General features: G+C 34.5%; 1 protein-coding gene across 4 annotated transcripts; it reads left to right on the top strand.

The window, feature by feature from the left end:
• Positions 1–272: 272 nt before the first annotated feature.
• Positions 273–22,305, top strand: Secp43 (tRNA Selenocysteine associated protein). 4 transcript variants are annotated; one of them, XM_089250748.1, is made up of 8 exons: positions 273–399; positions 3,707–3,777; positions 7,453–7,566; positions 10,047–10,350; positions 13,247–13,279; positions 15,537–15,576; positions 18,588–18,646; positions 21,971–22,305. In XM_089250748.1, exons 3-8 carry the CDS (start codon positions 7,502–7,504, stop codon positions 22,046–22,048), a joined length of 579 nt encoding a protein of 192 aa, XP_089106874.1. In that variant the 5' UTR covers positions 273–399; positions 3,707–3,777; positions 7,453–7,501; the 3' UTR covers positions 22,049–22,305. The 4 variants fall into 4 exon arrangements, with proteins under 4 accessions (XP_089106874.1, XP_089106875.1, XP_089106876.1 ...); XM_089250747.1 differs by having other exon boundaries at positions 298–399; positions 10,047–10,359; XM_089250749.1 differs by lacking the exon at positions 13,247–13,279 and having other exon boundaries at positions 10,047–10,359.
• Positions 22,306–22,526: the final 221 nt, after the last annotated feature.

The following is a 22,526-nucleotide window of genomic DNA, read 5'->3' as shown; positions in this document are numbered from 1 at the left end:
GCTATTTCCTAACGGGTTTAATTTCCCAGTCTGCCAATAGATGGCACTAAAAGTATCTGAACGTTAAATTAATATTCAATGGCCCTAACATCAAAGAGGTGTACGGCCGATCTAAATATATGTGTGGACATCATTATGCCTCTTTCCAGGAAGAATTTAAAGTCTATCTCCGCCAATGTTTTTATAGAAAACTTCGTCCGTCAAAATGTGGGTGTGATGTCCCGTAAAATATATAGTGTATGGTCACGGTGTTATACAATGTATGTACTGTTATTGACAGTCAAGTCAAGCGACCGTGTTTATTCTGCAAATTTGTTTGCCGTGTACTGAAGTGTTAATTAGATTGTGAAACTTTGTCCGTAAATATTGGCGATGGAATGATATATCATCCTCTCTTGGGTAATTATGAATCACAAATATCCTCTTTTATGTATGCATAATATCTATCAAAATAGTGGTAACCATATTCTTGTTAATTTATGCTGAAAGGGTTCTCATTGGAAACAGACTCTCGAAGATTTTTTTAACTAGTTTGTATCTTATTGCTTGATTAACATGTCATTATCTAACTGGCGACTTTTTTTTCTTTGGCGAGAAAAACATAGAAAAGCATGACGAGAAGATAGCCTAGAGTGAAACGTAGTCATGCTTTTAGGACGTCTTTCTTGGCAAAGAAAAAATATCACCAAAAGCAATGATGATACTGTGGTTTTTATAGCAGAAAATGAAGATAAATTAATGACAAACTTTAGCTTGGGTTCTGTAAGTGGGATTGTGGCGATGTAGTCTCAATTCCTAATATATGATATGCAGCAGCTTGGCGAGCACTTTTCCCTTATAGCCATCCACTTAATGCATTTTCTGCCTTGACGAATTCGCATGGCCAGTTTGTGTCTGCTTTCCTGGTGACTTTTTCTCTGGGTCAATTTACCTCTTTCACGCACCCACATCTGTTGCGACATTGAAAATGTTGCTTGATTCAATGATACTCATGTTATTATATTCCGATAAATTCTGTTAATGTTAAAAAAAAGCCCATTGGCAACACATGACTGTTTTGGCATACTCTAAAACTTGGTGACAAGAGGATATGCAGTATATTGGGAATAAACCATGATTAATTTTTGTCGCCAACTGATTACTTTGGTTCTTTGACTCTTTCAAAATTTTTCATTGGCAACAATAATGTTTTTCAAGCCAACGTGCTTGCTTGTCTATTTCAGCACTATTTTCATTTCTTTTTTTTCACAAGCCTCTTAGGTCTTGTCATCGTGTTCATGATGATGGAAATTTATTGAACAATAGGCTGAAGCCCTGCTCATCATCGTGCATCTTTTGCTTGCAAATTTTTCAAGGAACAGCTATAGTTTAATCCCTTCTGCATTGGGGATTTTTGACGGAAGGGTGTTTGGGAAAATGGTGATTACAGATTTTGACAGTTCGATTTTGCACTTTGCCAATCTTTCAGCACTGGTAGCTCACCATTAAATGCATGTAATCTGCAGAAAATGGTGTCACTGTATGGGATTTTTCTCTTCTTTTTCCAAATATTTCCTTTCAGGAACTTCACGAATCTAGGTTTCTTTCAAGACTTGGGGCTATTTTCCCCCATAATTCATTAGGGTTCGTTCAAGTCATAGGCGGAGATAGACTTGGAAGTCTGAGTGGGGGGGCACGGTCATTATTACTGGGGGGCAAGATGATGATGATGACAATTGAGATATACATTAGATCAGTCGACTCCACCTTTGACGCTGGGGGGCATTGTCCCCTCACGCCCCCCCCCCCTCCCGTATCTCCGCCCATGGTTCAAGTATTACATTAGTAAATGTTTAGCCATTTTTGACCCCCCCTACTCTAACCCTTGGCAGCAAAATGTCATCAGGGAACAGCTTCGGTATTCGACACCAAACATGTCTGACGACCCCATCAAAAGTCGCCAAGGCCGTTAGATACACTACAGGCGCTGGAAAAAAAATCGCCAGCATAGTCCAGAAACAATATGAAAAAAATATCATGAAACACGAGAGAAATGAAAACATAAATAAGATCTGGATTATAAATATTTCTGGGTCCGTTAATAAATATGATATGAGACTGTGGGATGCTATTGACGCTCAAGCAAGCATAAAAATGCTAAAACCAACAAGCATAATTATAAAAAAAATATCACTATCTAAGACTAAACATCAAAACAACATAAGGTATCCACTCTTAAATAAATAACAGTCTTGCATGTTGTATAAATATATTCTATGTATTATGAATTAAGACCCAGACTCTCTTTCCGGGAATCCAGATTCTTTTAAATAAAATAAATAAGAAAAATAAATAAAAAAGATATGAGGCATCCTGCATGCAGAAAAGAATAAATATTGGGAAATATTAAAGGTACAACTTGAGAGATATCCAATAATTAATTAATCTGAGCCACACACTATGTTAGATCGTTGATCATTTTCTCTTCCTTCCATATATGTAATCTCCTTAAGGTTTTTCAAATCATTCAAAACACCGCGGCTATAAGGTGGCGTCATTTAGAAAAAAAAGAGAGAAGAGAGGGAAGAATGGCAAAAAAGGGAGAAGACACGTTTGAAAGACGCACTAGAAACACAGAAAAACAACAACCAGCGCCTTGTTGAAATTTCTGTTAAAGAATGTTCTTTAACTGAAAGAACATTCTAGAGCGACAACCCAGCAGAACAACGGCAACGCAGAACACAGCGTGTCGGTGCTGGCGACTTCTCGTCGGAAAAAAGTCGCCAAGTTGGTGTGTCTCTTATACTGAAGCTGTTCCAATACCTATATATGTTATCAATTTCTGTTAATTTTAATACTGTTTGAAGTCCAAGAATTCAAAATTTCTCTAAGAAATTCATTGCAACCCGGTCTCTCTAAGTCACACATGCTAAACCCTTGGCCCGCAGAACAAATGAGGCCCTGGGGGTTATTATGTAGCCTGTCCTTTCTCAAACATAAATTTATAAAAATAAACTAAGCTGCACAGATCACTTAAGTGACCCATGGCACAACTCCAGAGCATTTAAGCAGCCCATGGCACATTCACAGACCTTAAGCAATCTGTGGGTCATCTAGAGAGGAGAGATCCCCCTTGGGTGACATGTAGCACAGTTTCAGAGCACTTAGGTGGTCCCCAGTATGGTTCTACATGACTCAAGTTACCTGCGGCACATTCCCAGATTCCTTAAGTGATCCGTGGCACAGTTCCAGAGTACTTGGATCCATGAAGCATTTAGAGATAACTAAAGTGGCTGTGTAGGGGACTTATCAAAAGGAAGAAGAATGTGTTTTTTTAGGTGCCCACAAAACTAGCAGAAGGTTTTTCTCATTTTTGGTGCACCGAGTAAGATGCCGTTAAGAATGTTTCATATTTTTGTAAAGGGTGGTTAATGACATAAGCATCATCCAAACCCCCTCCCCCCCCCCCCTTGTCATCAAAAAGTCAGCAAATTGGAAACCCTATTGATGCTAACGTAATACTTGAATGATCCTTTATCCACCATAACTTGAAAGGTTTAGAAATAGGACAGGATTGCTATGGTGTTTTAGGCCTATGCTCCACATAGGGGTCCTCTATCACTCCTTTGGTTTATCAGATTATGCCAAGTTCACCCTGTATAAAGTATTTGCATAATTATATATGTGTTTATTCTTATCCACATTCTATTGTTTTCTGCTATTTTAGTTGGAATCCTTGAAATTCAAGATTGTTGAAACACAAACAGATCTTTTTGAACAGAACACTATTTCATCCAGGTAAACATTCCGGCTGTATTTATTCTTGATTATTTTTATTCACTCATACAAAATAACCTTATCGCAAAGTCACTTGGTTGAACAGATTTGAGAAATGGGTGGGCATCATAAAAGGGTAAAATTCAACAATGATTATATATTGAGGAGCTGGTGGTCTTTGGCTGTGAACTGTAGGTCTGGTCTACTTTAGTCATGGTGCTTGTATGAGGAGCTTAGTGCAAAAACAATAAAATCATCAAATAGAGGTTTACAAATAGAAGTTTTACTTAGATAACCAGAGAGATGCCGCTCCATTCTATTTTTTTTTATTGAGAAAAGTTCTTTTTGCATAAAAGCCTGTCTCTCTTGAAAAAAAAATAAATAAAGTTGGGTCTCCCCCCCCCCACCTCCTCCAATCGTTAAATCATTAACAGGTACCTCTCTCCTCCCCCCCCCCCCTGAAGAATTATTAAACAATTAATCTGATTTATTTCTAAATATGTCCAATCTAAAGATTCACTAGCAAAAAAAAGTTTAATTTGCTAGTATAATAGTATAACTAGGTTTAGTTACATTTGTTGCTAAATATTCCACTGGTAGAGAAAAGTTTGTAGTGCTGCCCGCACAATGGCGCTGACCTATCTTTGCAGCTTGTACAATGTTTATTCTATTTTCTGCTGGTGGCAACACAACAGAAATCGGTAGCCAAAGGCATCTGGCTCTGCTTGTTTGTTGCTGATGTCCTACTCACAGATGCACACACGTGTCTGTGTCTTGCCATGCATGGTCCACATTTTCCTCTACCAGCATTTTCGTTAGTATTATGTAAATATTATCTGTTGTAAATAAAGTTAAATATATAAACGAAATCACATTTCATGGATCAACTAGAAGTTCATAGAAACCCATCAACACTGAGGAGTTAACATGTGTAACAAATTTAAAACAAATATAATTAATTTAAGCTGGGATTACACTATAAAAGTTATTTTATAAAACAAGAAAAATGCAGCCAGTGAACGCATTGGTTACGTTCGAGCGAAAGCAACCAATAGGCTTATTATTGCATTTAAGTTTTGAAAAAGAACTTTCATAGTGTAATCGCGACCTTATGGCACATTATATATTTACTAATAAATCTGTCTATAAATTCTCTTCTGGTTGATTTTTCAGTTCAGAATGAAAGCTCGGCTCTTTCAATAATATCTTCGGATTTAATTTGAAGCAAATGATTCTGGTGATCATTTTCTGATTCATATAAAGCCTTGCTGAGCGATTTCTAGCTGGAATTGGTTTTTTTTCCCACCTTGGTGGTCCGCAGCTGTGTAGTCTACCACCATTTAATTAGCACATATTTCACACCTGAATATGAAAGCTATGTCAGATTTGTTTTGTATTGGTGAAACCTAACAGTGTGCTTATGAGTCAAAGTGTCTTGTCTTCGGAAGGTGGTGCTATCTATCCTCCAAATTGCTAATGTATGGATTTGCAAGTTAATCTATGTGCTGTAAGTCTGCTGATCATCATGGCTTTGCTTGGGACAAATAATTACCCATGCAGGGCCTGTTTTTGTTGCCCCTCTTGCCAGCCCCATCCCGATTCTTTTCCTTATTCCAGCAATGCCTAAAAAAATTGTAACTTTTTTTTATTCCTTTCATCTCAGTTCCGCACCCTCAAATGGGTGGACAAAACATTTTTCCCTTATTTTTTTTCAATCAATAAAAACAATTTTCACTGCTGCATCTCAGATTTAGCATCCCTCCTAGAGCAGACAGCAATATTTCATTTTTTTTTCCATTCAGAATTTTTTTTGCACCCTTTTATCTCAAATTTGTTGTCCTTCCTAGAATGGCTCCTCATGTAGCTGCATGTCCCAAGAACTGCCTCTGCATGGTGGCAACAAAGCTTTTTACGAAGGAATGGCCAACTCAAAGTTGAAAACCCTCAAAAATCCTATTTAGTTGACCACCACTACGCATTAGGGGTTCCCACATCCGGATTTTAGCAATGGGAAACTCACGACCACGTAGCAGATAGATGAAAAAACTGTGGCTATTTATGATTGAGTTTTTACACAGGGGGGTTTTTTTTTTCTCCCATCTCAGAAAATGTTTTACAGGCAATTTTAATTGAACACAGGTGATCCAATCCTATATGATTTTTCTAAAACCAGCATGTGTAATCTTTTGGAACAAAACAAATTAACTCAGTAAATGCTCTGGCTTTGAATGTGGGTGGGTTAGCCACAAAAGTATCATAACTTCGGATGCATAACTTGCATGAGAAAAACTAAGAAATTGAAAAATTTGATATTATAGCTACTCACACACACATTCAGGGATACAGCCAGATGTTTCATCAGTATATTTGTGATAGCTTGTGGGTTTATATGTTTCATAACAATACACAGTACTTTCTTTGTACTTAAAAGAGATGGAACTACTTTTCAAGGTCATGGCATAGTGCCATCATGTTCGACGGTGAGAAGAAGTAAAAAAGTTGCCGCGGAGGTTTTTCCCTCAGTACTTTTTTTCTCAGAACTCGAGAAAAACGTGTCCTGTGGGACAGATAAACAAAATTTTTATGTGTCCTTTCTGGATATTCCGGGTGTATGACACAGTATAGCACATCAGCAGCATCTCTGGGTAACTATACAAGCTTTAAGTTTTAAAATTCGAACATTTACCAAATTAGATTGTATTTGTTTCTTTCACAAGATCTTCCTGTCCATATATATGGACGAGTCAAATAGTGATGACAAAAATATTTAAGTGCATGTGGGAGTGTTTTTTGACCGTCAAAAATAATTGCCACATTTTTTCATGAGCACAGAATAGGAGCACCAGGCTGCTATCAAAAGTGTTCTGAATTGTAATGATTTGAAAGAATGTTGCTATGTCTACCAGATAATTGACCAGTATCGGGATAAGAATGTCTCAGGTTCTTATTTTAACTCATTAAAATGATGAACCTCTTTGCTAATTATACAAAGTATGAATAATTGACTGAATATCTAGTGGAGATGAATTTTGGAAAGAAAATTCAGTCATCTGCGAGAAGTCAAACCGCCAACTCTCACAGTCCTCATGAATGCTCTTCTTTGCTTGGTATCCAGTCAATTGTACTTAGCCTTAAACTCATTACAGTTCACACTCGAAACATATAATTAAAAATAAATAAACAACATTGTGGTCGGCTGAAGTTGGTTTTCTGTGGTTCCCAACTTCAAGGCGCAAATGCGAGCCGATCTCCCCATTAAAAAGTCTCGCCGCAGAGAGCAACAGTCCTACAACGATAAATCATTTCAACCATAACACTTCACTCATAGTTAGAAAAACTGGGGGCAGATGACAGCACTACACATAACAAGCATTACACCGAAACAAACTTTACGTCAGGTTGCACTACACGTACACTCACATTCCCGAAGTACCGGTTCGTTGGGGGGTTCCGCGGGGGGGGGGGTGCATGTGTGGTGTAGCAGTGGTAGGTAGGGACTCCAAAAAATGGCTCGGGGATCCATGATGTTCTTAAGTCAGCCACCTCGTTGGGCAATTTGCCTGTTGTGGCGTTGTATTTGTATTTGTATTTGTATTTATCAGGCGGGATATTTATTTTTTGATGATTTTTTTTTCCATTTTTCACTTTTGATTCTTTTTTTTTTATGTGGATAAAAATTTGTACTTTTTTAAATAGGTCTTGAGGTTTTCGTGATAGAAGTTTGGATCATACATAAAGGAAAGTGATGCATAATTCTCATGCTTTTGGCTCAAAGCCTGGGAGAGGAAGTGGTCCTGTCAACTCTAAAAGGTATGTTTCGCCTTTGGGTCACTATATTGCGATAGTTTATTTTGCTAATGCCTTAATATGATTTTAATTCCAGTCTAGGGTTCCAATGCCCGAGTGGTGTGGTGGTAAGATGCCAGTTTACCACCGTGAAGGTTGCTGTCACGATTCCAGGTTCAAACCTGAGGGAAGATATAGATAATATATTTTCCATAATGAACTTAAGTTGGCAACAGATAGATAGTGCCTTTCAAGTTTCATAAAAGAACTTTTTCAAACCATCATAGTGTAATCCCAGCTTTGGAGTGAAACCTTTATAATGATAGCCTACTTCACGAACCAAAAAAAAAATCTCTGTAAAGAAATTATTGTTATATTGATAGTTAGCATTATCATCAGGCACCACTGAATTTAAGATGTTTTTTGCATCTCTTCTGAATTGCCACTGTTAGTACCACCATAAAATGCATTTATGAGTGTTTATTCACAGCAAAAAAAATTGTAGTAGTTTCCTGTATAATACTTTTGTGTACTACACAGAAACTAACATTTCATTAACATTTTGAAAGGGTATATAATGTGAAATACCAATGTGTTATTAGACACCCTTGAAAAAGAAAACTGGTGAAGGATTCAAAAACATATTAAAAGTGATTTTGAGAAAAATATAAAACACATTGTTGTAACAGTTTCAAAATTTCTTTGAAAATATTGATCATTATAGAGGAATTTATCATAGGCTACTGTTGTATCGAGAGGAGTTTAACATTAGACTTGGCAATTCCAAATGCAATTTAAAAAATATATTGTTGTAAAGGTATTTATCGTTGCAGCGAGGGGTTTCACTAGGGGTTTCTTCAAGAGGTTTGGTCCGGGAAATGATCAAGCATTTTGCTGGGAACCCTATATTCTGCCTTGGTCATTGCAAATTTTATTATTTATCACATCTATAAAATTTTGGATTACATTCTATACCTCATTGTAGCAACCATAATTTCCTGTTTATAAAACGCAGGGGAAAATTTCATTCATGAATTATGAAATTTTAAAAACTGGAAGTGGTTGTTGGTTGCTGTTTTTCAGAAAAAAATTGATTGTCCTACTTGTATCTATATGTCATTTGTTTGTTTTTTTATAAATAATTTTGTTATGAATTATTTTTAAAGTCTTACGAGAAAAAAATTAGGCAAAAGTTTCACATAGTGGTGAAAACACAAGGCTTAACTTGCTTGGCATCAATAGCTACTAAAATCTAGGCAAACTTGAATTTGTGCTTCGTAAAATCTAACTGTTGCTACTATTGCACTATACTGAACTGTACATGCATTCCTTGTACACACAGCAGTAACGCTGTAATTTTCCAAAATTTCAAAGGTCATGAAAGCATCATTCCCGCTGTTCTAAGAAAAATTCATAGAGGTAGTTGACATAATCTGCTTTTTCTTTATCTGAAAAGCTGCTTTCAAATGCTATTTGATTCTGGCATCTAAAAATCTATTAAGTTGTTTCTGTTTTGAGTCCATGTCGCTCTTTTGATTTTGTATCAATTGATTCAGATGTGGATGAGAAAGACTGTTATTTATTCCTTTATTATATGCGGACATCATGTAACACCACAATGGGAAGATTGTTAATAATTTTTCTGAATTGCTCTCTATAGTGCAGCAAATTTGAAAAAGACCTCAAAGGAAAAAAAAGTAACCTATATATATATATATTCTGAGAACTTTTTCACTGTCAGAGACATACTTTGGTCACCCTAGTGTATGTGAACAGTGATAAGATCAGTTTGCTCTGCATATTATTTTTGGACAAAGTGAGAGAACAAGAAAAAAAAATCAAACTCCTGGGAAAAAAGAAGAAACATACTTTTCTGTCTATTCTCTGAGAAAAAATGCCTGCTGCAAGATAGCCATAAAAGAAAAGCCCCACTTCTAGTTTTTACACAATTGTTAATCGCTAGCGTACAATTGTTAATCGCTAAATAATCACCATTTTTGTTTCTCTACATGAGAAAAATTCAAAAAAGGGTGCACTGATTTAGGGGTGGAGGGGGGGATGGCTGGTGTTATTTTTTCAAGCGTTGTAAGCAGAAATAATTAAAATTGCAAACATTGTATCCAGAAAAAGTTGACATCAATATGGGGAAAAGGTTCGATTTCATGATAATTAGTCATTTTAAACAGAAACGTTATAAGTGGAACTTAATGCACATTAGTTACAGTAATGTGCATTTTTCTAAAGATTACCTGTTTTTTTTTTCAAACTGATACATATCAAAAGCCCCTTCACAAAATACAAATTACAAATCTGTAAATTTGAAATTTCATTTCTTTTCCACAAAGTTAACTAGATTGTTCTGCTTCCCACAAAATTACTTAATCATCCACAATTCTATGTAAAATATCACAAAAATAAAGAATATTTTCACAAAAACAGGACCTTATAAAAATGTCTGGATAGTGATCATTGCTGATGAGATTTTTCTTTAATTTTTTTACAAGATCTGCAGGTCCAGAGCAACAGCAACAGTGGCAATATCCAGCTGGATATGATTACCAGAGTTACTATGCAGCATGGCAGAACTACCAGTCACAGAACCCATATTACAATTACGACCAAGCATACGGAGGTTATGGAAGCGGCTACCAGTATCAGTCTCCTAACCAGTTTCCTGGATATCAGTACCCTGCTCAGCCTTCCACTGCAGGCAGTCAACCCGCCCCAGCACCAGAGGCACCACCTCCTTCAGCAACTAGTAGCGCAGCAGATACCGAACAGCAACAAGCCTCAGCCACAGTCCCTCAGGTAAATGAGGTAAAAAGCGAAAAATATATATATATATCTGATTAATTATTAATAAAATGCTAAAAGAATTTCAAATTTTGAAAGGTCCTGTCATATTGTGTGTGTTTAAAATTGACCTGGTGTCTGAATTCTTAATCTGTTTCATAATTTAAAAATTTGATTACCCTTTGAATATTATCTTGAAGCAGTCAGTCTCTTGAGCTGGCTGAAAATTTTGCTTTTGCCTGATTTCGTTTCTTTCTTTTTTTCCAATTTCCCTGTTTTTTTATGTGCCATTCGGCTTCCATGTTCTAAGGATGTACTCTAAATGTTTGTCCAACTGTTAATGTAACTAATTATTGAAGCTTTATTTCTCATTATGGAAGAAAAAAATTTAAAATCTGATTTTTTTTTAAATATTGGAACAGGTAAAAATTTTACCCTGTTAAAATGATTAAGGTGTCTCCTATCTTTTAACATGGTAGAAAAAAACTTTCTTATGTAGAAAATATTATTAAAAATAATGTTTATATATAGATACATTTATCTTTTTTTAAAGCTTTTTTGAATTTGCTCAAAATTTCTTTGGCAGAAGTTCCTAATGCCCCCTCCAAGGGTTGATCCTGTGTTCACCCGGAGGGAAGCATATCTTTGACTATTTGCACATCAAAGGGTTGAACAAGGGAGATATAAATTAGTGCAAAATTAAAAATGTATGGTTGGTTAACTTTCATAATGGTATCCAGAAGTGCAGGGTTTAAGCTAGATAAAAAATTTCTTTCGCAAAAGGCAAAAATGGGGGGAAAAGCTTTAGCAAAATTCTACAATGCTAATGTAATGATTGATGGTTGGATGTCTGTTCGTTTGTACCTCCTGTACCCATTTTTGCGAAAGTAGCTACCACTTCTTTCGCATTCTAAGATTTTCTTTCACATTTTGCGAAAAATGCGACTGCAGCTTAAACGCTGCAGGAGTGCCCAAATGGGTCCTCTATTACTGTGAATATTTGACTTCAAACATTGTTTTTATTAAATTTTTTAAAAATTTCGTTTTTTAATACATTTTATCCATCATGTATCAGATCTGTAATCATTAAAAGACAGTAAAGTTTAAGGGGTCTTCTACCTTGTAATTTTCTTTTTGAGAAATATGATTTAATTCCAGGCAGATTATTCTTAATTTCTCGCTCAAAGGTAATTCCTCAGCAATCTCATCCATAATCAGTAAAATGTTGACGGCTATACATTCTATGTTTGCTCTCTCTCTACTGTTTTAAATTTGTTTCCTGGAATTTCTTTTGCCTCGGGTTTTTTCCCTCTCTTTCGAATATTGTGCATTTATTACTTTTATTGGTGGTAAAAAATTCCTTAGTGCAGAGGAAGCAATATTATACTAATTTTGGAGCTCCCCTCTGATCCGGAGTCTGATGCATCCTATGATACCTCAGATGAAGAAAACAAAACTGACTGCAGGTTTGATGATGATGAAAATGGTGCTGATGAAGAAGGTATACATTCCCCAATGCCTGGATCTTCTTGACAACCTGAGATAGTTAGGGAGAAAAAAGCAAGAACCAAAAACTCTTGGTTCTATGTACAGTGAGTCCTATGTACAGTGTATAAAAAAGTTAGTTTGGCCAAATTTTTTTTCTTTTTTCTATATAGTGCCCCTCAAAGGGTTCAGATGCTGTCACCCTCCTTTTATAACAATAATTTCCTTTGTATAATAGAAATATGTATTTCAAACCCCTGATTAACGGCCATCCCTCTTTTACAGACAAATTTTTTTGTCCTGCTAGTGTCTGCAAACCAAGTGTTTTAAGATAATAAAAGGGGAAAAAATAGAGCTTTTATTCATATGCCATCTATACACCATTTCAAGAACTTGATCTCAAGAAAGTTACCGCAAAGATTAAAGATCTCAAACAAACCGCTAATTGAAATCATCGATAAATGATTAAGCAGGCCACTAAGGCCATAGTCTAAAAGGGATGCTTGTAGTTTAACAGAATTTTCCCTGAACTTACCATAAAGGTTCTAAGGTACTTATTACAAATTCCAAAAGGAATGTATTGTCATATATATGTGGTTAAACCCCCTTAAATGCTAATTCTTTTTTAATGAAACAAATTAAAAAGCTAGAAAAATAAATTTTAAAAATCTATTTCGAATTGTACTGCTTATGCAGCACCTTAAACAGGATGTATGAAGCCTCAAAAATCTCGCATGAAATAAATATATCAAAGTAATATTACTTTCCAAATACATATATTACTACTACCTTTTTGATTCAAATTATAGAAAGGAAAGAAAAAAAATTGATTGCAATCCTCTCAAGGTAAAACTAAAAAAAAATAAAAATGCAAACAAAAAAAACATTATAGAATAGCAAGAACACAACCACAGATGCACTGCAATGAACAAAGAGCTGTTGTTCCTAACTGTTAAATCTGTCAGCAAATTAAACACACAAAATATATAATAGGAGGAAGAATATGACTTCACCTTATATGCAAAGGTGATTTTTAAATTTTATCTTTAAATTGGCTGCAGTAATGAGCATTAAAAGGATGCTGTGTATGCGAAGCTGTACATTTAAGGGTTACAGATTTTTTTTTTTTTGGAATTTGTTTTCGTTTTTTTTTAATTAAAGCTGGTTGTGAGGCATTCAGTTTGCTTATTTGCTGTTATATAGTTTACTTAAATTGCTTAAGTTGTCAAATACCTCTAGCAACATTGCTCCTATAAATGTTTTGGGTGTTTTTATCAAAAACATTCTTTTTCGGGATGTTTCAGTTATGAATAAATGTCTTCCGAATTTGTTTGATAGACAGTGGTTTATGTGGATCCTTTAATTATAAAATTATTTTTCTTTTTTCCCCCTTGGGCATGAATGTTATGAAAATCCTTCCAAGCAGTCTGAAAAAATAAATAGTAAAGAAAATGATGTGGTGAGTTGTAGGACTATTGAAATATAATATGTTTATAATGTGTGTGTGTGTGTGGTTTTTTTTTTTAAGGATTCTTTTTGGAAATCCAATTGCATATGTATCCTGTTTTGGGGATTGCGTTGTCGCTAAAAAAGAAATATTCATGGTTGTTTTTTGTTTTTTAAGAATATCTGTGTGACTGTGCTTTTTTTCCGTTGTGTTCCCATGTGACCTGTTCTCTGCTTCTTTTATTAATGTTGCTTAGTTACTCATCAATGATGTGTGTTTTGCTTCCTTATTTTCGTATGAAAATAATACATATTCTCTGGATGTTTGACTATTTTTTCTGACAAGTCTGTCCAGGCTGTCTTTGTATTACATTTTGTACCTATAACAGGGCATGACAAATCAAAAAAATACTTAGAAACAGCTAAATTTCTTGGGAGAAAATATGGATTTTGCTCAAAAAAAAAAAAACTTTCAGATTGAAAAAATAAAATCTGAATATATTAGTGCTACGAGGAACTGGTAAAAGAAAAGTTTTTGTCTTCCTAGTGGAGGCAAATGACAAGTTCATTTCGGCACTAATATCCAGAAAGTCTCTTTCATTGATGTGTTTTAGGTTGAAAAAATAAGATTTTTCCAGGTCCCAAATAATGTTTTATTTTTCTAATCTAAAACTCAGATGCTTTCCCATCTTAAAATGAATGTTGTAATGGAATCATAAATTTTTTTGTTATCTTTAGACTTCAATTTGACAACCACATACAAAACATTGTAGGTGTCAATTTTGATTTTCCAGTCACTAGGGGGACCTGGTGCCTGGTATTTGTCAAGCCCTGATCTATAGAACTTTGTACTTTTGAGAACTGTGTCCTATCCTGCCCAGGCTCATCTTACTGTTTTACGTACTGTTCATTCTGTTATTTTACCTTTATGGCAAATTCTCCTGTAGTCTTAAAATTGTTTTCCAATTTCAATACCTGAATGCAAGCTTTTCTCCCACTTGAAAGAAGTCTCTTCACAGAGTGCAAGCATAATCAGACCAGTAACATTTTAATGCATGCATTGATACTTAAAAGCAATAGTAACTTTCCCATTTCTCTTCCAAATTCTGAAGCTGACTGACAGAATGCTACCCTCCAGGGTTTCTCAGATCAAGTGATGTTCTGCCCCTTCTTTATCATAAAAAGTCAGCAAATGTTACCCTTCCCTCACAGGCGCTTATGTAATACTTGAATGACCCCTAACATGTGCAATTTCTAAAAACAATCCACCTTCACCTTGTTACATGATACTTTCCGGCTTGTACTAATTCATTGGAAATTCTTCTGAGGAATGTTTATGAGGGAACGTGTTCAGTTTAGTAGTACGGTGATACCTTGACTAACAAAGATAATTCATTCCCTAAATTTTATGTGTGTTCGTAAATCGAAATCTTTGTTAGCTGATTTCCTGTAGGTTTTTATGAAAAATCATTCAATTCATTCTAGGTACTGCCCAATATTGAATGGTAAGTTTTTAAAACACCAAGGAGCGTTATACAGATAAATGAGAATTTATTGGAAGATGAGATACTGAAGATCTTTTTATTTTACACTAGTTATGTATGATTCCCAGGTGGACATGATTTAATGAGGTTCAAATGACAGTGACCCTGATGTGTGTGTGATTGGAGCTAAAATTCTGCTCACAACGCATCCTGGCTGTTTTATATTAGTGTGTGCATTCATATCAATAAAAATGTTCATTAGCCAAATCCATATTCATTAGCTGAGGCAGAAAAATTGCAAAACAAATCTTTGTTAGCCGAGTTATCATTATCGTTAGTAGTCTCAAAAAAATTCCACAGAGGAATGTGTGTGCAAGGTGCATGTACAATACTAGGAGGCTCAAAGTTTTTTGCTAATTCTACTTTATACTGTTTCTGTCGCAAAGCATAAGAAGCAAAACTTTGAGACTACTAATACATACCATGGTATGGGGAAAATAATAACCCTGTCAGTTTGTCTCAACTTTTTTTTCCAGTGTACACTTATTCTAATTCTTTCAGCCATAATGTACTGTGGATAGGTTATTATATGCTAAGGTAAAGCACATCTCTATTTTTCTATAGTATGTTAAGGTTCTATTTTATTTGCTAATCAATTGAGGTTTTTATGAAAATCATGAGCATTTGTTATGCTTTTTGATCATTATTCTCATTTATGAAGTAAATTTTGCATCCTCTTATAGCCAAACATTGGTTGTAAACTCTTTTTTGTTTTCCATCTTTTAGTACTACACCATATATGATTCTTCTGAAACTATCATTGAAGGTGAGTTTTTTCATTAAACATAGATGTTTTAAAGCAATTCTTTTTACACTAACTAAATGTTGATTAATTATTTGATTTGTCTTATGAACTTTTGCGATTTTTTTTTTTTCTCTCTTGTCTACACATTTGTATTATATTTGAATGTCATTTTTGTGAGAAACTAAAATGAACATTGTTTACATACTCTTGAAGGTTTTTTTTTGGCGTCGGTTGGCTGGTGAGATGATATCTGTTAATGTGAATATTGTTCATGTGATAGTATCTTTGTGTACAATTTATTGAAAATTAATTGGAATGAGCATGCATGATTGTAATATTAAGCTCTTTGAATACACATATACAGGTATCCCTCCATTACACGATTTTCAAAAACTGATTTTAGAAATTGCAACCCACAAAATTTGGTCTGTAGTTTGATTTTAGTCTAGAAAATGGACTTGCAAATTAGGGATATGACATAATTAAAATGCCAAAATCAGTTGCATTTGTTGATATGGATGAGTAAACACTCAAATCCTTCTCATCAGATCTCATGAGCATTTTTTGGTAATTGACAATGCCATCAGACTTTTAATCGAAGAAAACTATCATAATGAATCTATGTCATATTTGCAATGGACATTCAGAATTGTCTAACTTTGCTCCTAAAGTTCTGATAAAGAGATGAAGAATGCTGCTTGTCAGCTGAATCTTGACTGCTTCCATTAAAAGCCGCTGTGGTGGTCATAGTGACGGACTCGCATCGTGGGGATCCGGGTTCGAACCCCACCGTCGCCACAGTGGTGGTTGGCTGAAGTTGGTTTTCTGTGGTTCCCAACTTCAAAGCACGAATGCGAGCCGATCTCCTCGTTAAAAAGTCTCGCCACTGAGAGCAACAGGCCTACAATATTACAAATATTCAATTATTGCACTTCACTCACAATTTGAAGTATAGATGGCAGTACTAGGATATCAGACACAACACTAGCTACACACTCAGACTGTTAGGGGCCCTCACTCTGCTTCCATTAAAAAAGTTATTGGCCACAATCATTCCAGGCCCTTCAAGAAAGAAAACATCCATATTCTCTAGAATCGATCGGAAGCAATGAAGACTGAGAGAGAAGAGAAAAGTATTAATTCAATTTACAGTCTGCCCTCTGTATTCACGGATTTTATATTTGTAATTTTGGAATTCGTGGTCTTTTTCCCAGTTTCTTTTTTTTTTTTTTTTTCTTTGGAAAACGTTGTTGAGGTAATAATTCTTGTATCAGAATAAAATATAAATCGTAGGTGTTAAATAAACGTTTAAAAATATATTCTGTTAAAGGTTTTTCTGGTGCTTCGAAAATATTTATACAAGTTTGCTGTTTAAATGGTTCTGAAAGTAAAAAACTTGCAAAGAAAATTCAAAATATTGATGAAGGTTAGCTTGTTTGCTATGATTTCTGTATCATCAAGAAATCCGGATATATCAAGAAATAATAACTTGCTACCGTACTGACTGATCAAATTTCTACACCTACTAGTGTATAGCTCTGGATCCACGTCTTTCATGTAGAAAGTAGAAAGTGATGTTTTTCTGTGGGTGTGATAAAAAAGGGTATGCAAGATGATATGTATTGCATACATATAGCCGTCATTATTTAATCTGCAAATCCTTGAGGTATTGATGAAAAGAAAGCTTCATCTCCCAGTATTTTGTATGAACAATGGAAAAGCTTGGACTACAAAAACACATTTTCTGAATTGTTAATGGAGAAGGGTTCACTGATGAAAGATAAAAGAAATTAGAGAATTAATTAATAGATTAATTAATTCTTTAATTAACCTAAATTAAAGAATTTAATTTAGATTAATTTATAATTTAATTAATTTCAGAAATCAACATTAAAAGGGATTAATTAAGCTGACTGCTTCTGAAACTGAAGCGATACTCTTTATGAAGAATTAGAAGACGTTCATTCTTAGCACCATCACAAAAGTTTTATAATCTTAAATTGGCAATGGATTGTTTCCATGAAATAGACCCATCTGTGGATGTTTCCACGTATAGAAAAGTTGGTAGAGGAAACTTTGTTACTATATATATATACTCTAACAAATTAACTGGAATTTAGAAGAAACAACTTACAGTTATTATGTTGTTTTTTCCAGAAAGCATCACCTTGAATCACTGGATCCCCCTTCTCCCCTTCTACTTTTTCCACACAAAACAGATACTGGAAAAATAAGATGCCTAAAGAAAAATATTTTCGGGTTTGGGTTATTCGCGGTCACCCCTAGAACGTAACCCCCTGCAAATATGAAAGGATGACTATTCATATACCATAAATTGACCAGGTTTATTTATAATTTTGAACTAAATTATTCAAGCTGCTAGAAATTGGGTTTTTTTTTCCCCTATCCTTCTGAAGAAAACCTCCTATCCCTATCTTACACATGTTAAATTCTACTCACTTTATGTGATCATTTTGTGGAACCAATTAATTAATTACTTGCATAAAGCGAGGGGTGCCTGTATTTATAAAATAAATGTAGATCTATACTCACAAATTAAATTCTGACTCCCTACTCTTGAATCATACTTATCCAGCTTAAGCATGCACTTGATGCAGTTTGAGCTAATCTAGTCATGATCAGTTAGACGCACAATATGTGCCCAGATCCCTTGTGGAATACCCCTAGATTTTTCTTTATTTTTTCATTTTCCACTCGTATACAAAAGAGTTGCAACATAATCACCATCTTGACCATAAGTTTTCTACCATATAAGAAGCCCGGCTTCCCTGCAGAGCAAAAATTTCTTTTAAATTTTAAAATCGGATGGGTCTTAATGACCAGCTGATTTGTTGTTTGTGTCATAAATTTTCATAATGTCCAAATTATATAGAAGTTTAGCAAACCATTTGAGGACAATGCATACTGTAGGCCCAACTTAAGGATTTTACTGTAATGATGAAACTTTCGGGATTTGTGTTCAATTTTCTCCATTGCTAATGAAATGCTAATTTCTCTTTCTATCATTTCAGAACATGATATTCCATTGGATGTGGATAACTTGAACAGAGAAACAGTGCAGAGTAATGATGTGAGTTTATTTAATTTCCAGTATCACATTGTAAAAAATAATAAATGAATAATTTAAAACTTGAGAATGATACAGTTTTGCTCATATGAGAGTACAGTAAAGTTTGAAGTTGAATGCATGTGTGGTGCTGAAATACTTTTGTGCCTAGAACTCAGTTTGAAATTTTTTTTCAAAGTAGAGGTTGATACGTTAATTATGTCATTGTCAGGTGTATAATGTAAGCACACTAACTGTTGTTGCTCTCTCTCTCTTGTCATGGTCCAAAATAGAATTCAATTTATGTTTAAATCAGTTTTATGTTGTCAGTCACTGAGGTTTGATTTTGTTCATTACTGAAGAATATTTTATATGTTGTAACCACTACCTTAAGAAAAACAAAGGTGTTTTAATTGTGTATTGAACGTGAATGTCTTCATCCATCCATTTAAAATCAGCTCTAAACCTTTTATCCTGTTAAGTATTGCTGAAATAGCCATGGCTCAACAAAATGAATTTCCTAAAGTTTTCCACGGAACCCACCCACCCTTATGTCTATCTCATAATTATCATCTTTGATCCGTATTCTGAGAAACTCCGCTTACCCCATTTTTTTTTTTTAACTAACAGCATGTTGACCTTGTTCCAGTCCAATCAAAATAACATAATACAGTGGATGCTCATCATAATAACCATGCACTATAGCAACCATTCCATTATAACTGATAGGATAAGTCCATAAGTTTTGAGTTTTCCTGCTCATGTTATTTTCCATCCAATATGGTCACCTACAAAAACCATTCAATCCAATACAATGGCCAAACTCAGCTCTGCTCCTGCCTTTTTTTAAAGAAATGAACAAAATACATCCTTGAGTGTGTTTGACCCCTGATATTGCAGAACTTGGTAAATAAGTGTGTACATGTCGTATTTGGTACACGCTGTATTATTACAATTGTATTTGGTACATGCTGTATTATTACAATTGTATTTGGTACATGCTGTATTATTACAATTGTATTTGGTACATGCTGTATTATTACAATTGTATTTGGTACATGCTGTATTATTACAATTGTATTTGGTACATGCTGTATTATTACAATTGTATTTGGTAATTATTACAATTGTATTTGGTAATTATTACAATTGTATTGGGTAATTATTACAATTGTATTTTTTAATTATTACAATTGTATTTTGTAATTATTACAATTGTATTTTGTAATTATTACAATTGTATTTTGTAATTATTACAATTGTATTTTGTAATTATTACAATTGTATTTTGTAATTATTACAATTGTATTTTGTAATTATTACAATTGTATTTTGTAATTATTACAGTTGTATTTGGTAATTATTACAATTGTATTTTATTATAATGTATTTCTAGCCTAGTACATTTCCATTGCCAACTGCTTGCATTATAACAAAATAAATAATATAATTTTTTATTCTGTCAAAATGTGGAATTCTCTTAAACAGCTAATTTTTTTTTTAAACTTTTGATATCAACCTCTCAATATGCAGTGGAATTTCGTTATAATGAACCCCAAGAGACCAGAGAAATCGCTTCATTATAATGAAATTTTGTTATAATGAAATTCCAGGTTCTTGCATTGTTCCTATGTGAACTTATTTTGGGGATTAGAAAAGGGTTCGTTTAAACCAGATTTTTTCGCTATAATGTTATCCATTAAAATGGGATTCAACTGTTCTACTATGTTCAAAAAGTTCAGAGAATTATTTTATAATTGAAGAATGAATACAGATGGAACCGGTTTATTTGGTGTTTCCCTTTACAATTATCAGACCTGCCAACTCTCCCGATTTTTCATCCTTCCTCCCGCTGTCCGGATTTGTTAAAATTTCTCCGGATTTTGGCAGAGATTTTACGTGAGCTTTCACGTTGTCGTGGCGTCAATGGTTATGTTGCCGTTAGGGAAAACACCCATAGAGGATAGCCGTAGTCATTTCCATCGAGCAGCAGTTAAAAAAAGTCAACTGGCAAAGACGCGACTTCGTTTTCGTAGTGTTTAACGGCAATCATTTATCCGGGGCATGACCTTGGTTGCCGACATTCCTGTATAATCGTTATTGTATTCTATTAACAGCCGTGCGGTAAACACGTTTTTTCGTCCGCAGTTTTGTAATTTGAATTTTTTTTAATTGTTTCTTCCGATTAAACATCTTCAGAAAGAAAATATCGAACTTCAAGCTATATACAGCTAAATATAAAACTTGTAAGAATTCATATACCCAAGATTATCAATCACTGATAGCATCCACGGAAGGAAACACTTATACTTTATGAACAGTATATAGATGTGCTTTCTTTATTCTGCATGGAAAGACTGACATGGAATTATATTCTTCTCAGGGGCAATGCAGAACCTGCCTGGGGGGGGGGGGGTTACCCCCCTCGGTAGAATTTCTGGATTTCAAAAGTTGGCACGTCTGAATTATGTATTTTTGCCTTCGCACGAAGATATAAATGCGGATTGCAAACCCTTTTTTTATCACATCCTCTAGTGCCTTCATCATTGCTCGATGTACTTCTTCGGAACCTGAGAATCATTGCCCCTTGAGCAAATTATTTTTCCAGGGAAAAAGTAAAAAAGTTACATTGGATGAGATCACGGGTTGAAATGTATCAAATTGTGATGTTTTTATAGGTAACCTGACAAGAGAGACCTGTGAGTCCTTAAATGTCTGAATAATTTGGTGAGACACAATTGACCAGATCTTTGAAAGGCCGAGTTGTAGGTGCTCCACCACGACAATGTGCCAGCTCACAGGTCTCTCTTTGTGTCAGATAATCTATCAAAAACATCACATTCTAATAGTTCTATAACCAGCTTGTTCTCCTGATCTCGCCCCATATGATTTTTTTCCTTTTTCTTCTGATAAATAATTTACTTATGGGGTGACAATTCTCAGGTTCCAAAAAAAGGGCATCAAACATCAATTAAGGCACTAGAGGGTGTGACAAAAAAAATTTTCAATCCGCATTTACATCCTTGTATGAAAAGTGGCAAAATGCATAATTGCACAGGGTTGTTACTTCGAAGGAAACTCCAAATAAACAGGTTCTATATTCATTCTTCTGTAATAAAATAAATTTCAGAACTCTTTGAACGTAGTAGTGACATCTGTTTCCTCTGGAACAATGGGGGTCATTATAATGAGCATAACTACTTCTTCAAAAGCTTGCGCTGTAAATTGAATACAGTACTGCTATGTATGTCATGACTCATTTTTTTGGTCACCCATTATATATTATTTGTAAGAATGCTCCTGTTTGACTGTTTTTATTAAAACATAAATATTTTTTCATTTATACAGGATCTATATGATTCTCTGGAAGAGTCCAGATGGTTACCCATAGAAATGATTGATTATTCTTGCATACGAGGCAAATAGCACCGAGTAACAACAAAGGGAGTTGTCAACGAGCACAGCTTTTTTTTTCTCACCAAGAAACGTATCAACTTGTCTAAGATAATTGTGAACTTCATTGCTTGTGTGAAGTGATTCGTGAAACAAACTGTCAGAACCCATTATGTGTATTTTAAATTGGAGATAAAGGTGCATTTTATGTTGAACAATGTTCCATTTCTTCACAATGATTGCGAAAGAATATATGTGAATTAAACTGTGAAGTACATGATTTGACTTTATTTCCATCTATTGCTTTTTTTTTTCTTTGATGTTTGTTCAAGAAGGAAGATTATTGTGAATTTTGTTTCCATGTATCTTGATTGATACATCTAATATTTATTGAGGTACAAATATATATATATAATTATTCTCGAATAGCTGGGTTATTGCAGTGCTAACTTGTTTATATTTGGATCCCTTGAGTCTGTAAATCAGTGGTTCTTAACCTTTTAGCAAGACT

The sequence above is a fragment of the Pholcus phalangioides genome, unplaced genomic scaffold, assembly GCF_987345545.1.
Source record: "Pholcus phalangioides strain wild (caught in Gottingen) unplaced genomic scaffold, Ppha-v1.0 ptg000024l_1, whole genome shotgun sequence".
Lineage (NCBI taxonomy): Eukaryota > Metazoa > Arthropoda > Arachnida > Araneae > Pholcidae > Pholcus > Pholcus phalangioides.
The sequence above is the reverse complement of the archived record's forward strand: the minus strand, read 5'-3'. Positions and strand labels throughout refer to the sequence as shown.